The following is a 20,602-nucleotide window of genomic DNA, read 5'->3' on the forward strand; positions in this document are numbered from 1 at the left end:
AATCACAATACTCCTAATGAAAGCATCTCACAGTGAAAACTTGACCCAGCTGGAGCTTTGAAGCTGTCTAGTTTCATCATCCTGATTTCCACACCCACAGCGGTATGCATCACCTCTGACACAAGTCACAATTTTCATCTATAGGAGGTAGTGCTTATGTTATTTTGAGAGCAGTCAGAGTAAATAGGGGTACACTGGACCTTAGGCATTCTCAGATTTAAGATTTTGTCATTCCTGAGGCCTGCGGCCCAGCGTCATTATTTCAGCAAAGTTCAGCTATTACCCCTCATTCCTGGTGTTGTGCGCTTTAATGCTTGTGCCTTTAACAGTATTCTTTGTGGAGAAGTGCCACAAAATAAAGCCACCTGGGCAAGCAGGTGTTGAAAATTCTGAAGTCCACCAAAGTGATGGTTTTAGCCAGAAAATAGAAGTTGTAGGTAATTTAAGAATGTTGAATAAGGCAGAAGTTTAACAAACATATGGATCTGAAGAAGTCTACCATCCATTATAACAGAAATGACAACAAAAAATTAGTGAAACTCTTTCATTGATTTTTCTAGCCAAGGAAATATTTGCTCATCAAATGAGAAAGAAAATTCAAGAGAATGGTGAAATTACTCTTTTTTTTTTTTGAATGTTCTTTTTTTTTTTTTTAGATGACATTTTTATTTATTTTTTAAATTAAATCTTTATTGTTCAGATTATTACATTTGTTCCTCTTTTTTCCCCCCATAACTCCCCTCCTTCCAGTTCCCACCCCACCCTCCGCCCTCACTCCCCACCCACTGACCTCATCCATAGGTGCACGATTTTTGTCTAGTCTCTTCCCGCATCTCCCACACCCCTTTCCCCCCGAAGAATAGTCAGTCCATTCCCTTTCTATGTCCCTGATTCTATTATAATCAACAGTTCATTCTGTTCATCAGATTATTTATTCACTTGATTCTTAGATTCACTTGTCGATAGATGCATATTTGTTGTTCATAATTTGTATCTTTACCTTTTTCTTCTTCTTCCTCTTCTTAAAGGATACCTTTCAGCATTTCATATAATCCTGGTTTGGTGGTGATGAACTCCTTTAGCTTTTTCTTATCTGTGAAGCTCTTTATCTGACCTTCAATTCTGAATGATAGCTTTGCTGGATAAAGTAATCTTGGTTGTAGGTTCTTGGTATTCATCACTTTGAATATTTCTTGCCACTCCCTTCTGGCCTGCAAAATTTCTGTTGAGAAATCAGCTGACAGTCGTATGGGTACCCCCTTGTAGGTAACTGATTTTCTTTCTCTTGCTGCTTTTAAGATTCTCTCTTTATCTTTTGCTCTTGGCATTTTAATTATGATGTGTCTTGGTGTGGTCCTCTTTGGATTCCTTTTGTTTGGGGTTCTCTGCGCTTCCTGGAGTTGTAAGTCTATTTCTTTCACCAGGTAGGGGAAGTTTTCTGTCATTATTTCTTCAAATAGGTTTTCAATATCTTGGTCTCTCTCATCTTCTGGCACCCCTATAATTCTGATGTTGGTACGCTTGAAGCTGTCCCAGAGGCTCCTTACACTATCTTCGCATTTTCGGATTCTTTTTTTATTTTGCTTTTCTGGTTGGGTGTTTTTTGCTTCTTCGCATTTCAAATCTTTGCCTTGATTCTTGCGCTCCTCTGGTCTGCTGTTGGGAGTCTCTATAGTATTCTTTATTTCAGTCAGTGTATGCTTAATTTCTAGTTGGTTCTTTATCATAACATCGAGGGTCTCATTAGATTTCTTGTAGATCTCATTAAGTTTATCGGCGGCTTCTAGACAGTTCTTGAGAGACCTTAAAAGTGTGGTTCTGAGCTCTATATCTTCCATTGACAATTTTGTCCTGTTTCTTTGTCTCCGCATTTTTTTTATGCTTTCTTGGTGCACCCCCTAGTGGTCTTTGTGCGCAGTCTTGTTGTAGTTAAGCCTTGATTGTTGTAGTTAATACTGGGGGGATTTGACCTCCAGGCCAACTGGCTGTGTCGAAATTACTCTTATAGTATGGTCTGAAGTTATGCACAGGAGAAACAAGACTATCATTTCTGGGATATCACAGATGACAAAAACAGTGAATTGACCAGCGAAGGACTTCATGAAATTTTTCAAGTGTGTTTTCGTTACCAAATATGAAGTTAAGAAGGGGAGGCCACACCAGCTAACTATATATTGCTCCTAGAACTGACCTGAAGGATCTCATAAAGCAGAGAGTTACGGTGTCCATGAATGCAAAATTATAATGAAACCCACATTTGAAAAAAATAGCTTCTCTAAATACACACCCCAAGAAGAGATGTGAGCACCAGATAGACAACTAAAAACTTACTTTGATGATGGAGTGTGTGTGTGTGTGGGGTGGATCTTTAAAGATATCTGAGAAGTGAATCTAGTTTCTTATGAGGTCAGGGGATAAGGGAAGGAAGGAATAAAAAAAGGTAGCACCTGCTTGCTCTCAAGTTCATTCCCAGTTGTCTCATCTTCTCCCCAACTTGATTCACTTGCTTCTTTAGTCAAGGTTAATAAACCAAATGCTGCTAGTCCATCAGGTCAAAAAGACATGTTAATCTAATACTGTAACTGAGTGGGTATCAAATGCTCCTCAGACCTGCAGCATCAGCAGAATCTCATGCCCCTTCCCAGAATTACTGAATCAGAAACTTCGGGAGGAGTGGGGAGTGGAGCCTGCAGTGTGTCTTTAGCAAGCCTTCCAGGTGATTTTGGTGCATGCTAAAGTTTGAGGCCATCTGCTGTAACTTATCTTCATTCTGCATTTCCCTTAAGCATTTTAATTTATTATGGTTTGCTACGTAGTAACACACAATGTCCAGCCATGGTAATCTTCACTACTGTGATTTTTCAGATTTGTTGAGTTCATGGCTAATTTTACTGTAGTTTGTATTAGTTATATTAGTAATAGTTTTCTTGCTAAAACTATTAGTGATAGTATATTGCTTTGGTTGATTTTTTCCCCCCTTTTAAATTACTTTGGCCTCTGTTTACAGAATCTGTAAGAGCATGAAGGGATAGCTCACATTTTCCAGGTACTGTTTTAATTAACATTATAAGCTCTAGTGGTATGTATTCAAGAATTTAGAGATTAGAGAAAGGTTCAGGGCATGACATTTCTCAGGCGTACAGTAATTTGAGAGTCTACAGTAATTTGGGAGATATAAATAAACCTGATCAAATTGAGTAGCTGTCAATAAGAAGCAAGATTTACTGGGCAGTTGACTATATATTTTTTGATCTGACGCATAAATTAACCCTCTCCAAATCTATTTAGCAGCTGGCTGTCATTTCCATTAGCTAAAAGTGACTAGTCTGAAATCTGTTTCCAAGCTCCTGCCAGCACGCCTTGCTGAGCTCATTCAGCCTCTCAGCTCCCAGACAAGATTCCCAGGTGCCAGTTCAGTGCTCAGGTCTGTAGACCTTGTTATGGGGCCATTTAAATCCTTCTGCCAGCTCTTCAAATGACCCTCGGCAAGTCATTTAATTCAGTCTGTCACTGGAGGTAGTCAAGAAGGATTTAAGGATTTATATGCAATAAGAAACATGCTTTAGAGTTTTATCAGCCTAAGCTGGTAAGGTGAGGTGAGAGTTGAGTACTTTCACTCATTCCTGTCAATTTTCAGCTCCAGGGACCTGGTAAATTCTTTCGTTAATGTTTATGTAGTGATCGAGCTTTCTTAGTTTTTGGTGCCATATCATGAATATTTTCATTCTTTAAAGTTTTGGAAATTATGATTGCTTAATGTGCTGTTTATATTTTTGACTATTTTGTATTATAGTAGACCTTCACCAGTTTATATAAAGCCTTGTAAATACTTTTACAGATTATTTTAGGGACATATTATTTTAATATGTTCAGATAAGTAGAACTGAGTGAAATCAATATAGTAAAGTTGTATTAGTTATTGCATCAAACCTTTGTGGCTTAAAACACCACACATTTATTATCTTATAGTTTCTCTAAGTCAGGAATTCAGGTGTAGGCTTAGCTGGGTAGTTCTGGTTGGAGACTGTCATGAAGTCCTGGGAGCCACGCTCTCTGGACTTGGCAAGGGTTGGAGGATCTACATCGTATACTAGTATGGCTTGCTCACGTGGCTGCTAAAAGAGGGCTCAGTTCCTTGCTGGCTGTTTTCAGATTTAGTTCCTCACCTTGTTGGCCTTTTCTTAGGGTTCCCAGAATGTCCTGATCACATGGAAGCTGGCTTCCCCAGAGGGACTGGTCCTAGAGAGAGCAAAGAGGAAGCTGTATATGTGCCCTTTCCTACCTGGCCTCCGAAGTCCCAGGCAGCCTTCCAGTCTGCCACATTGTGCTTGTTAGAAGCAAGTCCCTCACTACAGTCCACAGGCCAGGGAGTCACATTAGGGTCCACCTTCTGAAGGGAAGAATTTGAAGAAACTTGTGGACCTGTTTTTAAACTGCTCCAATAGTAGACACTAGGCCAGTGATGGCGAACCTTCTGAGCTCGGCATGTCAGCATTTTGAAAAACCCTAACTTAACTCTGGTGCCGTGTCACATATAGAAATTTTTTGATATTTGCAACCATAGTAAAACAAAGACTTATATTTTTGATATTTATTTTATATATTTAAATGCCATTTAACAAAGAAAAATCAACCAAAAAAATGAGTTTGCATGTCACCTCTGACACTCGTGTCATAGGTTCGCCATCACTGCACTAGGATATATTTAGCAAAGACATGCAATTGGCAGCAACTAAATTAGTACTTATTTGTTTTTTCAATGGTCCTTTAGTTAAAATAGGTGTTTCTGCTAATGTATGTATGTTGCTGAAAATTCTGAAAAAGGTTTATGAGAAAATGGAGTTGGGGAAGGGCCGGATTCTAACTCCATGCATCTGTATAACCAGAATACTAACAAAAATAATAGGGCACCTCAGGAGATCACTTAGACAACCTAGGCAGGCAGTGTGGCTGGAAGTTGAGTTGCCTTAGGGAATATTAAAAGTGTCCAATAAAAGAGGAGTGGAAATGCTGGCTTTAGGGCACTGAGACAGTGCATTTATTGTGTGATATTTCCTTTGTTTTTGAAAGTTACCATTCTATTTCCATTATTCTGGCTTCCCTTGCCTCAGTCAATACTTGTGAACCAACACATAGACATATGATACTGATATCATCTTCTGTTTACATCATATATGAGCTAATTGTGTTAATGAAACACATTGTAGTTTCCCTTACATAAATAAACACTTCTTCTAGTCATATTTATTAATTTATTTAGTAATATTTCCTGCTGATAGATAAGACAGAGGTAGACTTCAGTTTCAAAAGCTTCTGGTTGCCCTAGCCGGTTTGGCTCAGTGGATAGAGTATGGCGTGCACACTGAAGGGACCCAGGTTTGATTCTGGTCAAGGGCATGTACCTTGGTTGTGGGCACATCCCCAGTGTGAGGTGTGCAGGAGGCAGCTGATTGATGTTTCTCTCTCATCGATATTTCTAACTCTATCCCTCTCCCTTCCTCTCTGTAAAAGAATCAATAAGATATATTAAAACAAACAAACAAAAAAAACAAAACAAAACCCAAAAGCTTCTGTTCAGAATTCTAAGTTAGTGATATCCAAATTAGTGGTTTTCTTGACTATATTTTTTTCCCCCCTCAGAAGTTAAAATTCTCTCATCTTGTGGAATGATAGTTAAATGTAGGACTTTAAGCCACAGAAGAGAAGAAAGGTAAAGAAAAAAGAAAAGAACAAAACCCAGGCTCTTATTTGAAAAGATGGAGGAATTTGTCTAAGCCTCACAATGAACTCTCTGTTCTTTGATCCAGACCCCTGTTTATATAGGGCTTGTTAAAACAGATTGCTGGCTGCACCTCCAGAGAGGCAGAGTCAATAGCTCTGGGGTGGGGGCCTGAGAATTTCCATTTCTAATAAGTTTCTAGGCAACTCTGGTCCTAGGACCACACTTTTAGAACCACCGTGTCAGAAGCAATTATTATAATAATCTGCCCTGCTCCCACTTGAGTTGACAAAGAAGGCTATTTTATTTAGAATTGTCAGTCAGGATTTTTCCATCAGAGTAGCCCAATCCAGTTATCTTAGTTATGTCTATTCAGGATGAAGTTCTCCTATTTGTGGCAGGGTAGAGAGATATATGAACTCAGAACTATTGTTCTATTTACATTTTTTTTTGAAAGGTGGTACAGTGACACTTGATCAGAAGTGACTTGTTCAGAAGCCTTAACTATTTAGATTGTAATATGGAAGTCAAGAAGGACCTCTGAGTAGAGAGAAAGACTTACCACAAAGTTCTGTCTTTAATTTGAAAAAGGGTAGAGAGCTAATTTCAGGATTGAATGTAAAGTAAGGCAGCAGATTAGAAGTTGCTTATATACTCAGTAGAGTCAATAATTGGAAAAGAAGAACTATGTGAATGCTATAGTTTAGAGCCATTTCTGGACAATGGCTAATAGTTCTTCCAGTCCACTGGCCCTATGGAGCTTCTCTGAATTTTTGAATATAGTAATGTATTGGTATTTAGCACTTTGAAAGAAAAAAATAAATGAACAGTAGGTATTAGAAACTGAGTTAAATTAAAAATAATAGCATCTTATGCCATCCAAGATGGTGTAACAGGAACTGCATATACTCTTTCACCCGAAACTATTAAAATCAGATGAAACATGTGTAATAGCTTTTGGACTCTGGGCATCAGGCAGCACCAACTAACGGATGAGAGAACGCAGACAGAGCCTGGAGTCCATGGAGGCTAAGCAGCTTGAGTTTACAGACTAGTGTGCTAGGGAGGGAAGACCTGCTCAGAGACAGGGTCCTGGAGTGGGTAAGGGGTCCTCAGTGAGCCTCCAGCTGAGTCATGATCGTGTGTGTGTGTGTGTGTGTGTGTGTGTGTGTGTGTGTGAACTGCCCAAGGTGGCAACTTCCCAAGGCTGGGGGAGGAAGAAAACCACTGAAAATGAGCAGAGCAGACAAACCTTGAAGCTCAGGGCCTGGAATAGTTCATGTTCCCACCAGCCGCAGAAGGAAGTGTTATCATTTACAGCAGCAGTCCATGGACCACCAATTGGCGACTGCTGCTTCAAAGGTTTTCTTAAACTAGCGGTCGCCAACCTTTCGGACCTCACGGACCACTAGTGGTGCGCGGACCACCGGTTGGTGACTCCTGATTTACAGGGTGTCAGGGGACTTGCTAATATGACTGTTAGCTCTAGAATTAAGGTTGCTCTGGTCTCACATGACCAGTCTTAGAAAGCAAACCTTGTAAGAACTGAATTATTTCCAACTAACTTAACTGTGTCCCAGAACAAAACTCCATAATATTTATAGAAATATAAAAATAGCCAGCACTAAACGAGATAAAAGGCATCTAAGAAAAGTTACCAGGTGTGCAAAGAATCAGGAAAATAGGACCTATAATGAGGACAAAACTCAAAGAAATGAAACTGACACAGAAATGATACCAATGATAGAATTAGTTGACAAGGACATGTAAATAACTATTATAATTATGTTTTGTTGTATGTATATGAGTGTATGTGTATGACACATATAGATCCCAATTGAACTTGTCGAGATGAAAAGTACACTGGGTGGAATTAACAGTAGATTCCACACTGCAAAGTTTAGTGAACCTGAAACCACAATTTATCAGAATTTTTTGAATACAGCTAAAGCAGTGCTTAGAAGGAAGTTTATATGGCCCTTAAATGCCTATATTAGCAAAAAAGGAAAGCCTCAAATTGGTGACCTTAGTTTATACCTTAAGAAACTAGAAAAAATACACGTAAATCCCCAAATTAGTAAAAGAAGGAATAAGGATAAGAACAGAAATAAATGAAACTATGAACAGAGAAACAATAGAGAATGCAACCAAAAATTGTTTTTTTGAGAAGCTTAATAAAATTGGTAATCCTCTAACCCAGTGGTTCTCAACCTTCTGGCCCTTTAAATACAGTTCCTCATGTTGTGACGCAACCATAAAATTATTTTCGGTGCTACTTCATAACTGTAATGTTGCTACTGTTATGAATCATAATGTGAATATCTGATATGCAGCATGGTCTTAGGCAACCCCTGTGAAAGGGTTGTTCGACCGCCAAAGGGGTCGCGACCCACAGGTTGAGAACCGCTGCTCTAACCAGACTGACCAAGAAAAGATAGAAGAATTGGGTTACCAATATCAGGAGTGATAGAGGTGACATCACTATAGATTCTATAGATATGAAAAGGATAATAAGGAAATATTGTAAACAAGTTCATGCCAACTATGTGGCATCTTAAGTGAAGTAGATAAACTTCTTGAAAGTCAAACTACCAAAGCTTTCTCAAGAAGAAATAGATAATGGAATAGCCCTAACTCTAGTAAAGAAATGTAAATTATAGTTAAAACCTCTCTCTCTCTCTCTCTCTCTCTCTCTCTCTCTCTCTCTCTCTCTCTCTCTCTCCCCCTCTCCCAATAACAAAACTCCAGGTCCAGCCCTAGCCAGCTTGGCTCAGTGGATAGAGCGTCAGCCTGTGGACTGAAGGGCCCCAGGTTCGATTCCGGCTGAGGGCACATGCCTGGGTTGCGGGCTCGTTCCCCAGTAGGGGGTGTGCGGGAGGCAGCCAATCAATGATTCCCTCTAATCATTGATGTTTCTATCTCTCTCTCCTCCCTTCCTCTCTGAAATCAATAAAGAAATATATTTTAAAAAACAAACAAAAAACTCCAGGTCCAAAGGGCTTTATTGATGTATCTTTATGTTTTTTTTTAAAATATATTTTATTGATTTTTTACAGAGAGGAAGGGAGAGAGATAGTTAGAAACATCGATGAGAGAGAAACATCGATCAGCTGCCTCCTGCACATTTCCCACTGGGGATGTGCCCGCAACCCAGGTACATGCCCTTGACCGGAATCGAACCTGGGACCTTTCAGTCCACAGGCCGACACTCTATCCACTGAGCCAAACCGGTTTCGGCGTATCTTTATGTTTAAGGAAGAAATAATATTAATTTTATTCAAACTCTTTCAGAAAAGTAAAGAGAAAAGAATACTTAATTCTGACACCAAAGCCAGAAAAATACATGAAAAAAGTATAATCTGAAATCTATCATGAACATAAATGTAATAATTTTTAAAGTTTTAGGAAATTGAATCCAACATATGTAAAAATGATAATATGTCATGGCTAAATGCATTTTATCCCAGAAAAGCAAGACTTATTCAACATTTAAGAGGCAATTAAGTTGATCACTATCACTTCAATAGATGGCAGAAGTAGCACTTGAATAATTTCAGCAACCCTTTCTGATTAAGAAAGAAAATAATTTATCAAATTAGGAATAGAAGGGACTTCCTCAGTTTGATAAAAGGCACCTATGGAAAACATACAGGTAATAGTATTTTTAGTGGTGAAAAACTGAACGCTACCCCATTACAATTAGAAAAAGGAAAGGATGTCTGCTTTCACTACTTTTGTTCAATATTGTATGGAAGGAATGTTCTAGCTAGTGCAGTGAAGCAAGAAAAGGAATAAAAGACACACAGATTGCAATGGAAGAAGTAAAACAGCCGTTCTTCACAGAGGAGGACTCATGCCACCTGATTTCAAGACTATAAAGATGCAGTAATCAAGTTAATGTAATATTAGGTGAAGAGAGACAAATAGATGCGTGGAAGAGAAATAATCAAGAACTTGACCCAACCAACTGTGGTCAGTACAGTTTTGATACAGGTGCCGAAGCACTTCAATAGGAATCACGATTTTTTTCAACAAATTTAGATAGCCTCTTGTCAAAAAACAAACAAAAGACAATTGAACCTTCTAGTATACTTATTTCTTGCTATGTATAAAAATAACATAAAATTAAGCATAGACCTAAATATTAGAATTAAAACTATAAAATTCTAGAAGAAAACACAGGAGAAAGTCTTAGTGACCTTGAGTTTCTCAAAGAGTTCTTAAATACAACACAAAAAACATTAATTATAAAAGGTAAATCAATGGACTTCATTACATTGAAATTTTGCTTTCTCAAAGTACTGTTAAAAAAATGAAAAAGCAAGCCAGACTGGGAAAAATATCTGACAAAGGACTTGTATTCAGAATATATGAGGGACTCAATCCAATTAAAACTGGACAAAAGATTTGAATTAGTCACTTCAGCAAAGAAGGCATATAGGTCTCAGATAAGCTTTTGAGAAGATGATCAGCATCATTAGTGATTAGGGAAAGGCAAGTTAAATCTATAATGAGATACCACCACTCTAAGTGTTGCTTTATAAGTGTTGACAAAGAGTCAAAGCAACTGGAACTCTCCTGCCCCAGTGATGGGGATGTAAAATGGTACAACCCAGCCATCCCCATCCTTCGTGTTTACCCAAGAGAAATAAAAGCATATGCCCACACAAGAACTTGTACACCAATGTTCTGTCAAAAATGGCCATAAAAGAGGAAACACTCCAAATGTCCATCAGCAGCTGAATAGTTAAACAAAATTGTATATTCATATAATGGAATGCTATTCAGCAAAAAATAAACATAAAAAGAAGGAACTCCTGGTATACTGAACAATGTGGACAAAAATAGCAGAAAGCAGATCAGTGGTTGCCTGAGCATGGGAGGCTCTCAGTGGGGATGGAGGGGGAGGGAGAAGTCACAGTGGGCACAAGGAAACTATTGGCAATGGTTTTATGGGTATCTATGTCCAGTCTAATCAAATTACCATGTGCCAACTGAGTAAAAAAGAGAATGTATATGTTTTAAATCACCTTCTGTTGTGGTCAGGTCTCTATCTCAGTTTGACATACTTGTCTTTGTTGTCTGTCTTTGCTCCGGGATCATGTAAGAAATGCCTTAAATTTGTGGGGAATTAGAGTTAACATTTCTAAAATACAAGTTGCAACAACTGATCCAACTTCACATTGACAAGCATTGGTCACTTTGGTATCGTCAGTATTTATGAGAGCATAGGACAATTGGAATTGTTTTGAATTGAGAACTTTGAGAATTTGCAGAAAGAGCTTAAGTAATTCCTATGTCATAGAGTAAGGAAGTCTGACCCAAAGAAGGGTGCACCTGGGTGACTGCACAGGTAAATATTGCTCATTCATTTCCATGTTCCCCAGAGCCCAGTTGCTACACACAGCCTCAGAGTTCTGAGAGTGTGTCTGTCTGGAACACCCAGGGTGTCAACAGACAACAAGGATATTGAAATTCAGTCAGAGCAAACCAGAGTGATTTGATTCAGACTGGGATGTTTAGGGCTTTCCAAGGACAGACTGATCCTACCGTTAGGCTTCAGGACTATTCAGGCCTCTTGGGAATTTTTCTAAGTGGGGAATAAAAAGCCTGTCTCTGTTGGTGTCTCTCTACTTTCCTTTTATACATTCCTTCCAGCCTCAGTCCACTCTATCTGGGGTTTTGTTTTGGGGCTTTCTCTAGGATTTTTATGGAGTTGGAGAACTGAAGGGCTGTTCCTTACGCATTTCTTTCGTCTTTTGCTTTAGTCTCTAATTACTCACAATGTGACAATTTAACAAGCTGCTCTTTGATGTGTCTAAATAAAATGGCTGGCTGTTTTGCATGTGTGTGTGTGTGTGTGTGTGTGTGTGTGTGTGTGTATGTGTGTAATTTAGATCAGATCCCTTGGTTAGAGAATGTTAATCATGGAAATTGGAATTTGGAAATCCAGTTGCCCATTGTCCATTGTGCTGAGTCTTGCACTTACCTTTCACTTTTCCTCCCAGTCTCTTTTCTCCCCCTCTTCCCCACGGGAAGAGCATCTGTCACATAGGGAGGAGTCCTTAGATAGGAACCTGGGCATCTTCCTCTCTGGGTGTAAATGGGACAAGTGGCTGTGGTCTGATCCTTCACTGGCAGCCTTTGGCAGTTAACACCTATTTTGAAGTCTCCTGGGCTTCCTGCCGCTTTATGGGAGCATTAGCATTTGGTGGACTAACAACTCCCAGGAACTCTCAGGTCCACCAGAGTGCTAGTTGTGTGGTTGTTGCTGGGCACCAGGTTCAAGTAGGTGGACCACTGTTACACTCCACTCTGGCTCAGCTCCAGCAAAATTATATAGTGAGCAATACTCATTTTATAAGACATTCTGATATACTGGGAGAAAGTAAAAGCGAAATTCAGACCTGCTGGTTTTGTTTGCTAATAACATTTCTGCCCAGAGGTATGTGTTGGGAGGGTTTACTCTTTTGGACCATCTCAATAACTATTTTTGATGCTGCTGCTCTTCCTGCTTCCTTCTCCAGTAGCTATTAGACATCTATCAAAAATGCTTGGTATTTATGTTAATTTTAATATTCATAAGAATATAATTTCTCCTGAATTTGTGTCTTCTGCTAGCCCTTGGCAACTAGGCAAACCTCCAAATAAATATAACATTTCTGGCTTGGGTCCTGATTGTGGACACTTGTCCCTTGTTTATTTCTTAGCATGCCTTTCAGTACTCTTAGATATTATATATCCACTAGAGGCCCAATGCATGAAATTCATGCAAGAGTAGGCCTTCTTTCTCCCGGCTGCTGGCACTGGCTTCCCTCTGGCACCCAGGACCCGGGCTTCCCTTGCAGCCCTGGCTTTGTCCTGAAGGTCATTCGGTCTAGTTAGCATCTTATGCTTTTATTATTATAGATTATTATTTATTACTAGGGGCCCGGTGCACGAAATTCGTGCACTGGCTGTGGGGGGGGGGGGGAGTGTCCCTCAGCCCAGCCTGCCCCCTCTCACATACTGGGAGCCCTCAGGCATTGACCCCCATCACCCTCCGATTGCCTGATCGGCCCCTTGCCCAGGCCTCACGCCTCCGCCAGAGGTGTCAGGCTTGGACAGGGGACCCCCATCTCCCCCCGATCACTGGCTCTGGCCCCCGCTCTGGCCCCCGCCCAGGCCTGAGGCCTCTGGCCCAGGAATCATGCCTGGGCAGGGGACCCCCATCTCCCTCTGATCGCTTGCTCCACCCCCCGCCCAAGCCTGACGCCTCTGACCCAGGCTTCAGGCCTGGGCAAGGGGACCATCATATCCCCCCAATCCCCGGCTCCGCCCCCCACCCAGGCCTGATGCCTCAGCCAGAGGAGTTGACCCTCATCACCCTCCGATCACCAATCACCGGATCGGCCCCTTGACCAGGCCTGAGGCCTCCTGGGCAGGGGACCCCCAGCTCCCCGCGGTTGCAGGCTCCGGCCCTGCCCAGGCCTAACGCCTCTGGCCTAGGCGTCCGGCCCAGGCAGCGGGGACCTGCAGTGGCAGCGGGGGGCGCCGCGATCGTGGGCTTCGCTTTAGGCCCAGGCAAGGGACCCCTAGCTCCTAGGACTGCCAGCTTCGACCGTGCCCAGCTCCCATCGCTGGCTCCACCCCTACTTCCTGCTATCATTGGCCAGGGCGGCAAAGGCGCCTGATTCTCCCATCATGGCTGGGGGGCAGGGCAAAGGCGACCCCAGGGCCGCCTTTGCCCTGCCCCCCAGCTCTTAGCTCCCCCCTGGGTTTCCGATCACTGTCAGTGGCAGGGGGCTTCTTCCTGCTTTCCCTTTCGCCTCCCTGCATTGTGCCTACATATCCACCATCTTGTTGGCAGTTAATTTGCATATAGCCCTGATTAGCCAATGAAAAAGGTATCGCCGTACGCCAATTACCATTTTTCTCTTTTATTAGTGTAGATTTTCCACAGGAACAACTGTAAACCTACTTTTGCCCCACCCTGTATACATTAATTGTAGAAGGAAGAATATCAGAAGTTAATTTCATTAAAACTAATTATTTCATTTAATGCTAGATGTTGAATGTTATTTTCCTATCTTCAGCCTGTAATATTTTAACTCTAGCCATTCATAAAAATATGAAGTCACCTCCTTTTTTAATGTAAAATTAAACTGTGAAGAATATAGAAGAAAATAAAACTTGGGTTACTACAGGGGATTCTTTCCCTAAGCTTTTAAGGAAAGAGCTCTTCTTCACCTAATATTGACATGTACATGTTGAGGAGATGTGGTAGTTCTTACATAATTGCCTAACTTCAGGTTTCAGATTCTCTCACTTACAAATTAGATTTCCCCCCTATAATTATTCTATGTTGTCCAAGTAATTTATGAATAGAAGAAGGCTTATTTTTTTTTAAGACTAAACTGTTTGTTTGCACTTGTTCCAGGAAAACCTCACAGCACCTGTAGCTCTGAACGGATTCAGCTCTCAGGAATGTATAATGTCCGGAAAGGCAAAATGCAATTGCCAGTGAACCGATGGACCAGACGCCAAGTCATCCTGTGTGGGACCTGTCTAATAGTATCATCTGTGAAAGACAGCTTGACTGGAAAGATGCATGTTCTACCACTGATTGGTGGCAAAGTAAGTTTAAAACAAACAGAAAACTAGCAGGTTTCCCAGCGACATGAAGGAGCTTACTTTAAGCCATTTCTGTAATAATGGGTGGATGGTTTTTGACTCATCTAAGGTCTTATTCAGTTCCTGTTGTACTCCATCAGTGGGCATTGTTGGCCGGTGGAGTTGCGGAAAATAACGAAGCCATTACCTCAAATGAGGCTGTGGGTCCTTGCTTCAGTAGTAATGCATCTTACCTACAGGACAGAAAATAGAGAAACTGGAATTTCAGTGCTATAGTAGGGTGTAGATGAAAAGTTATTACTTATAAGGAAACAGCTTTTGATATCTTGAGCATGTGTTTTGTAGTATATCACAAGTGACCCTTTATGTCCATGCTTAATGAAGGTTAGACTCTAGGTGGAATCTTTAATCCCACTGTGCCATACCCTTCGTGTTTAGAGACCAGTGGGATTAACATTTTTAGTTTATCACCATAGGTAGCCACATTTCTGAACTTGAAATGTTAATCATTTTGGAGAAAACCTGTAATACAGCTGATAGATATTTCTAACACTTACGGGCTGCTTTTCTTTGGGTATGTTAACTATTTTATTCATATGTTTTGTAAAATAAAAATAACTAGATTGCTTGGGGAAATGTTACATTCTTTTTTTTGCCAGATTTATTCATAAACTACAAGTGTTGGTAGGGATATCGTTACCAAATTCTATGTATTTCCTGATTTTTAAATGATATGATAATCTGTTAGTAGATGGGAAGGCAAATTTGGATGAAGAAATGGATTTTTGGAAATTGGGGGCATATTAAAGAAATATTTTCTTTACCATCCCCCCCCCCCCCAAAAATGGGCATGGGAAAGAAGGTGACGTGTGGAGAATATAGAGGAAAAATAAGAAACCAACTTTTGTCAAAGTGAACTTTTTTTGTTTGGCAGATTTGATCTGCTAGTTCCAGGGATTAGAAATGAAGCAGGTAAAACTGGATGTGTGCAGTAATAAATGGTTTGCTGTTCCCCTGCTATGTAGCAAGTTAATTTTTCATTAATAAGTTTATACTAGTTTTTCTTTATGAGTATATAGCCCATGTCAGTTTTTATCCCCCTCTGCTATTATACATTCTAGTCCTAAGAAGACGAATAGTACTTGATCATTTAAAAAAATAAAATTTGGCCAGGCTGCAAGATATATTTCAGTCATCTATTTGAAACCATTGCGTCTTAACTTTTGTCTAAACATTGAAGAATTAGTGATATTTTATTGCTGAAGATTTTGTCCTTTGGATGAATTACTGAAAATTTAGTCAATGTTATTACTCCCATAGGTCATCATTAAAAATGCATATTTAATGCTTGATACCCCGTTAGGTCAACAGTCTCTTCTGTATGATGTTAAGGATTTGTATAGGCAAATTTAATGTAATTATTTATTAAATACTAGAGGCCCGGTGCATGAAAATTCATGCACTGGAGGGGGGGTGTCTCTCAGCCTGGCCTGCCCCCTCTCACAGTCCAGGAGCCCTCAGGGGTGGGAGGTGACCCGGCGATCAGGGGAAGGCATTGCCCCATCACACCTCTGCTGCTGCCACTGCCGGCAGCACAAGCCTTGGCCGGCCCTGGTTACCTAAGCTTTGGGTGGCCCTGGGCGGCTGGGCAGCCACCATCTGAGGCTTGCCTACGCCTTGGCCTGGCCCTGTGTGGCTGGGGGGCTGAAGGAACTGGGGGACTCCGGAGGCAGGTGCGCAGAGTGGGGCTGCCACCCTGGTGAGGCTGAGGGGACTGGGCGCTGCCATCTTGTGGCTGTGGGTGCCGCCATCTTTGAGGGTGTGGCAGTCAATTAGCATATTCCCTCCTTATTGGCTGTGGGCGCTGCCATCTTTGTGACGGTGTGAGGGTCAGTTAGCATATTCCCTCGTTACTAGATAGGACTAGAGGCCTGGTGCACGAAATTTGTGCATGGGAAGGGGGTCCACTCAGCTTGGCCTGCACCCTCTCCAATCTGGGACCCCTCAGGACCTCTGGCTCCTAACCGCTCACCTGCCTGCCGGCCTGATCCCTTTAACTGCTCTCCCCTGATTGCCTGATTGCCTCTAACCACCTCTGCCTGGCCCCTGTGGGTTTGTGTCTCTGATTTGGCCCCCAGCAACCCTAGCACCGAGGTGGCGGGGGCCCCCCTGTGGGTTTGTGTCTCTGATCCAGCCCCCAGCATCCCCAACACCGAGATGGCAGGGCGCCCCTGTGGGTTTGTGTCTCTGATCTGGCCCCAGCAGCCCCAGCACTGCAGCAGAGGGGCTTGGGGCTGCTGAGTGCCAGTCCTGCGGGTTTGTATTTCTGATCCCCCCAGCAGCCCCAGCACCGTGGTGGCTGGCCTTGGTGCTGCTGGTTGCAGGGCCCCCTTGCGGGTTTGTGTCTCTGATCCGGCCCCCAGCAGCCCCAGCCCCGCAGTGGCTGGCCTTGGGTCTGCTGGGTGCGGGGCTACTGGGTGCCAGTCCTGCGGGTTTGTGTCTCTGATCCCCCCAACAGCCCCAGCCCTGCGATGGCAGGGCTTGGGGCTGCTGGGTGCCGGGCTCCCCTGCAAGTTTGTGTCTCCGATCTGGCCCCTAGCAGCCTCATCACCGTGGTGGCGGGCCTTGGGGCTGCTGGATGCTGGCCTCCCTGTGTGTTTGTGTCTCCCATCCGCCCCCCAGCAGCCCCAAGCACCGCCTGGCTGCTATGGGCATCACCATCTTTGTTGGGTTAATTTGCATACTCATCCTGATTGACTGGTGGGTGTAGTGGAGTGATGACCAATTTGCATGTTTCTCTTTTATTAGTGTAGATACTCTGTAGGGAAGCCACTTTGATTGGTGTCCCAGAAATACCAAGATGTATAAGTTACCATCCCTGCTTTGAATAGCTTATAGTTTACTCCCCAGAGATGAGGATGACATAACAATATCTGCTCTAGGAGAGGTGAAAAAGTAGTATGGAAGATTAGTGGTAGGAATACTGCATTTTGTGTGGGGAATCGGAATTTTGTGGTGAAGGAGGTAGCCATTATGAATGAACTTGAAGAGTAAAAAAATCTATTGACATATGAAGGAGATGGTCATAAAGATTATTGTGCTCAGAGAAGCAGAGTCAGGAAAGCAGTGGAATGTTCAGATAAGGTCAGAAGATTCAATTATAATTAGCATTTTCATTCAGAGCTAGACTCTTGTCCTGTTTCCCAGACCTGTTATTGGATGTACTTCTACCATTGAGTGAATTGAAAGTTAATAGCTTTTTTTTTCTCACAGACAAACCTTGTAAAACCTGTTTTGCACTATGCCTTTAAAAATAATTGAGTATGTTGAAAAACTTAAGTCTTTTAAAACCCAATGACCAAGTTATGAAAAATAATACCCTCTTCCTTTTTTTATTCAGTGGTGTTCTTAAAGGAAAAACAAAGAGTAAATGGAAAGGTTTTTTAATTTAATTTTTAAAATTTATATAAAGACTAGAGACCCGGTGCATGAAATTCGTGCATGGTCGGGGAGGGTCCTTCAGCTGGCCTGCACCCTCGGGGGATGTCCGACTGCCGCTGCATGCACCAGTGACCATACTTTTCATGCAGGTGAAAGGCATCTTGCTATTGTATGGGCAGCTACATTTTCTTGCCCTGATTATAAAAAGTAGTATATAACATGATCTTTCTGAGGCAGTAGTACCATTTCTCCCATCTTATGGGTGGAAAACTGAAGCAAAGAGAAGTAATTGGCTTTGTCACACAGTTATAAGTGTCAGAATCAGGGCTGACCATAAAATTTACAAGCCAGAGTCCATGCATGTCATCGCTGCATCATCCTGTATTTTCAGTGTTAGAGTAGCCTTGTCAGGTTTTAATTTTTAAATCTAAGAGACTGTTCCCAATATATAGGGTAGGGTCCCTAGGCCTGGCCAACAATCAGGACCGATCTGTGGGGCGACTGGCAGGCGGGGTGATCAGAGGGCCCCTGCTGGCTCCCCTGGCTGGCTGGCCTCCCTCTAATTGCCGCCATTGGTTGCCTCCCTCTTGGGGGGGGGGGGGGTGAGGGTAGACACTCAACTCAGGAGCAGCAACTGTGGTGAGCGTCTGCCCCCTGGTGGTAAGTGTGCATCATAGTAACTGGTCATTCTGCCGTTAATTGCTCTGATTGATTTGCATATTAGGGTTTTATTAAGTAGGACTAGAGGCCCGGTGCACAAAAATTTGTGCACTCGAGCGGGGAGGGGGGTCCCTCAGCCCGGCCTGTGCCCTCTTGCAGTCTGGGACCCCTTGGGAGATAACGACCTGCTGGCTTAGGCCTGTTCCCGGGTAGCAGAGGGCAGGCCCAATCCCTAGGTGCAGCCCCTGGTCGGGCTCAGAGCAGGGCCGATTGGGGAGTTGGGGCACCGCCCCCTGTCATGCACAGAGCAGGGCGGATGGGGAGGTTGCAATGCCACCCTCAGTCACGCTCAGGGTAGGGCCGATTGGGGGGTTGGGGCCCTGCCCCGTCACACTCAAGGCAGGGTCGATGGGGAGGTTGCGGCGCCACCCCGTCACTCACAGAGCAGGGCCAGTCAGGGTGTTGGGGCACTCCCACCTGTCACTCACAGAGCAGGGCCCATCAGGAGGGTTGGGGCTCCATACCCTGTCACTCACAGAGCAGGGCCCATCAGGGGGGTTGGGGCTCCATACCCTGTCACGCACAGAGCAGGGTTGATCAGGGGGTTGGGGAGCACCCCCCTGTAACTCACAGAGTAGGGCCCATCAGGGGGTTGAGGAGCTCCCACTGTCACAGAGTAGGGCCAATAGGGGAGTTGGGGCACCGCCCCCTGTAACACACAGCAGGGCGGATCAGGGGGTTGGGGCGCCGCACCCTGTCACACTCAGGGCAAGGCCGATGGGGAGGTTATGGCTCTACCCCGTCACACACAGAGCAGGGCCCGTTGGGGGGGGGGGTGTTGGGGTGCCGCACCCTGTCACACACAGAGCCGCAGGGCGATCAGGGGGTTGGGGAGCTCCCCCCTATCAAGCACAGAGCAGGGCTGATCAGGGGTTGGAGTGCCTTCCCCTGTCACGAACAGAGCAGGGCGGATAGGGAGGTTGTGGCCCCGCCCCCTGTCACACACAGAGCCGCAGGGCGATCAGGGGGTTTGGGCACTGCCCCCTGTCTCGCTGATCCCGGTGCCAGGAGGCCTCGCGACTCCACTGATCCCTGTGCTGGGAGGCATATTACCCTTTTACTATATAGGATAGAGGCCTGGTGCACGGGTGGGGGCCGGCTGGTTTGCCCTGAAGGGTGTCCTGGATCAGGGTGGGGGTCCCGCTTGGGTGCCTGGCCAGCCTGGGTGAGGGGCTGATGGCTGTTTGCAGCTGGTCACACCCCCTTCAGGGTCCCCACTGGGGTGCCTGGCCTGTCTGGGTGAGGGGCTGAGGGCTGTTTTCAGGCTGGCGGGTGACTGAAGCTCCCAACCGCTCCTTTTTTTCTTTTTCTTTTTTAATTCTGGGCCAGCTTTAGCTCTGAGGCTTGGCTCCAGCTCTGAGGCTTCGGCTGCTGAAAGCAGGTATCTGGTTTGTTTGGGTTCTATAATCAAAAGACTGTTTCAACTCCAGCTCTGAGATCCCAGCTGGCTGAAAGCAGGTTTTTGGGGTTTGTTTAGATTCTATATTTGTAACAGTGTTTCAAACTGCAAGCTCAGAGGCCGGGCAGTGGCAGGCGGGGAACGTTGGAGTCCTCCATCACTGAAGCAATCCAGCCTCATGTTTGCTTCAAGCTGCCTGGCTGCCGGCCGCCATCTTGGCTGGCAGTTAATTTGCATATTGCCCTGATTAGCCAATGGGAAGGGTAGCGGACATATGGCTAATTACCACGTTTCTCTTTTATTAGATAGGATAGCTTGTAATGAGTGTTACATACATTGGCCATAACCTAGACATAATTGTTGTAATAATCAAATTTGGCATACACTTGAGCATGATTGTTTGCATTTTCAATTAGAATTCCAAATGTGAAGTAAAATGAAGCTCTCTGAATTTAATTGATGAAAAAGAGTATTTGTGTAGTAGAGAAGTTTTTATTCCTTGAACAACTATGTTATATTTAATTTGTTCTTAGGAATTTAATATATTTTTATATGCATTTTATTTAATATTTGCTAAATTATGGATAATAAATTGAATACTTGTTAACTTACTACTCACGAAAAGTAGCAGAATCAATACCAGTGTTTCTACTGTGTTCTCGTTTTTTTTTTACTTTATTATTTATTTATTTATTTACCCTCACCCAAGG

At 43.3% G+C, this 20,602-nt stretch overlaps 1 protein-coding gene across 1 annotated transcript in view; it reads left to right on the forward strand.

Annotated features, from left to right (window-relative positions):
* PHLPP1 (PH domain and leucine rich repeat protein phosphatase 1) overlaps window positions 1–20,602 on the forward strand; it is a gene marked incomplete at its 5' end in the record, with an annotated part of 204,807 nt that overhangs the window by 81,177 nt on the left and 103,028 nt on the right. The window contains one exon of the mRNA XM_081096661.1: window positions 14,139–14,335. Coding sequence (XP_080952787.1) covers window positions 14,139–14,335 — 197 coding nt within the window. The remainder of the gene's footprint in view (window positions 1–14,138; window positions 14,336–20,602) is intronic.

The sequence above is a fragment of the Myotis nattereri genome (genome assembly GCF_964212035.1).
Source record: "Myotis nattereri genome assembly, chromosome: 8".
Taxonomy (NCBI): Eukaryota; Metazoa; Chordata; class Mammalia; order Chiroptera; family Vespertilionidae; genus Myotis; species Myotis nattereri.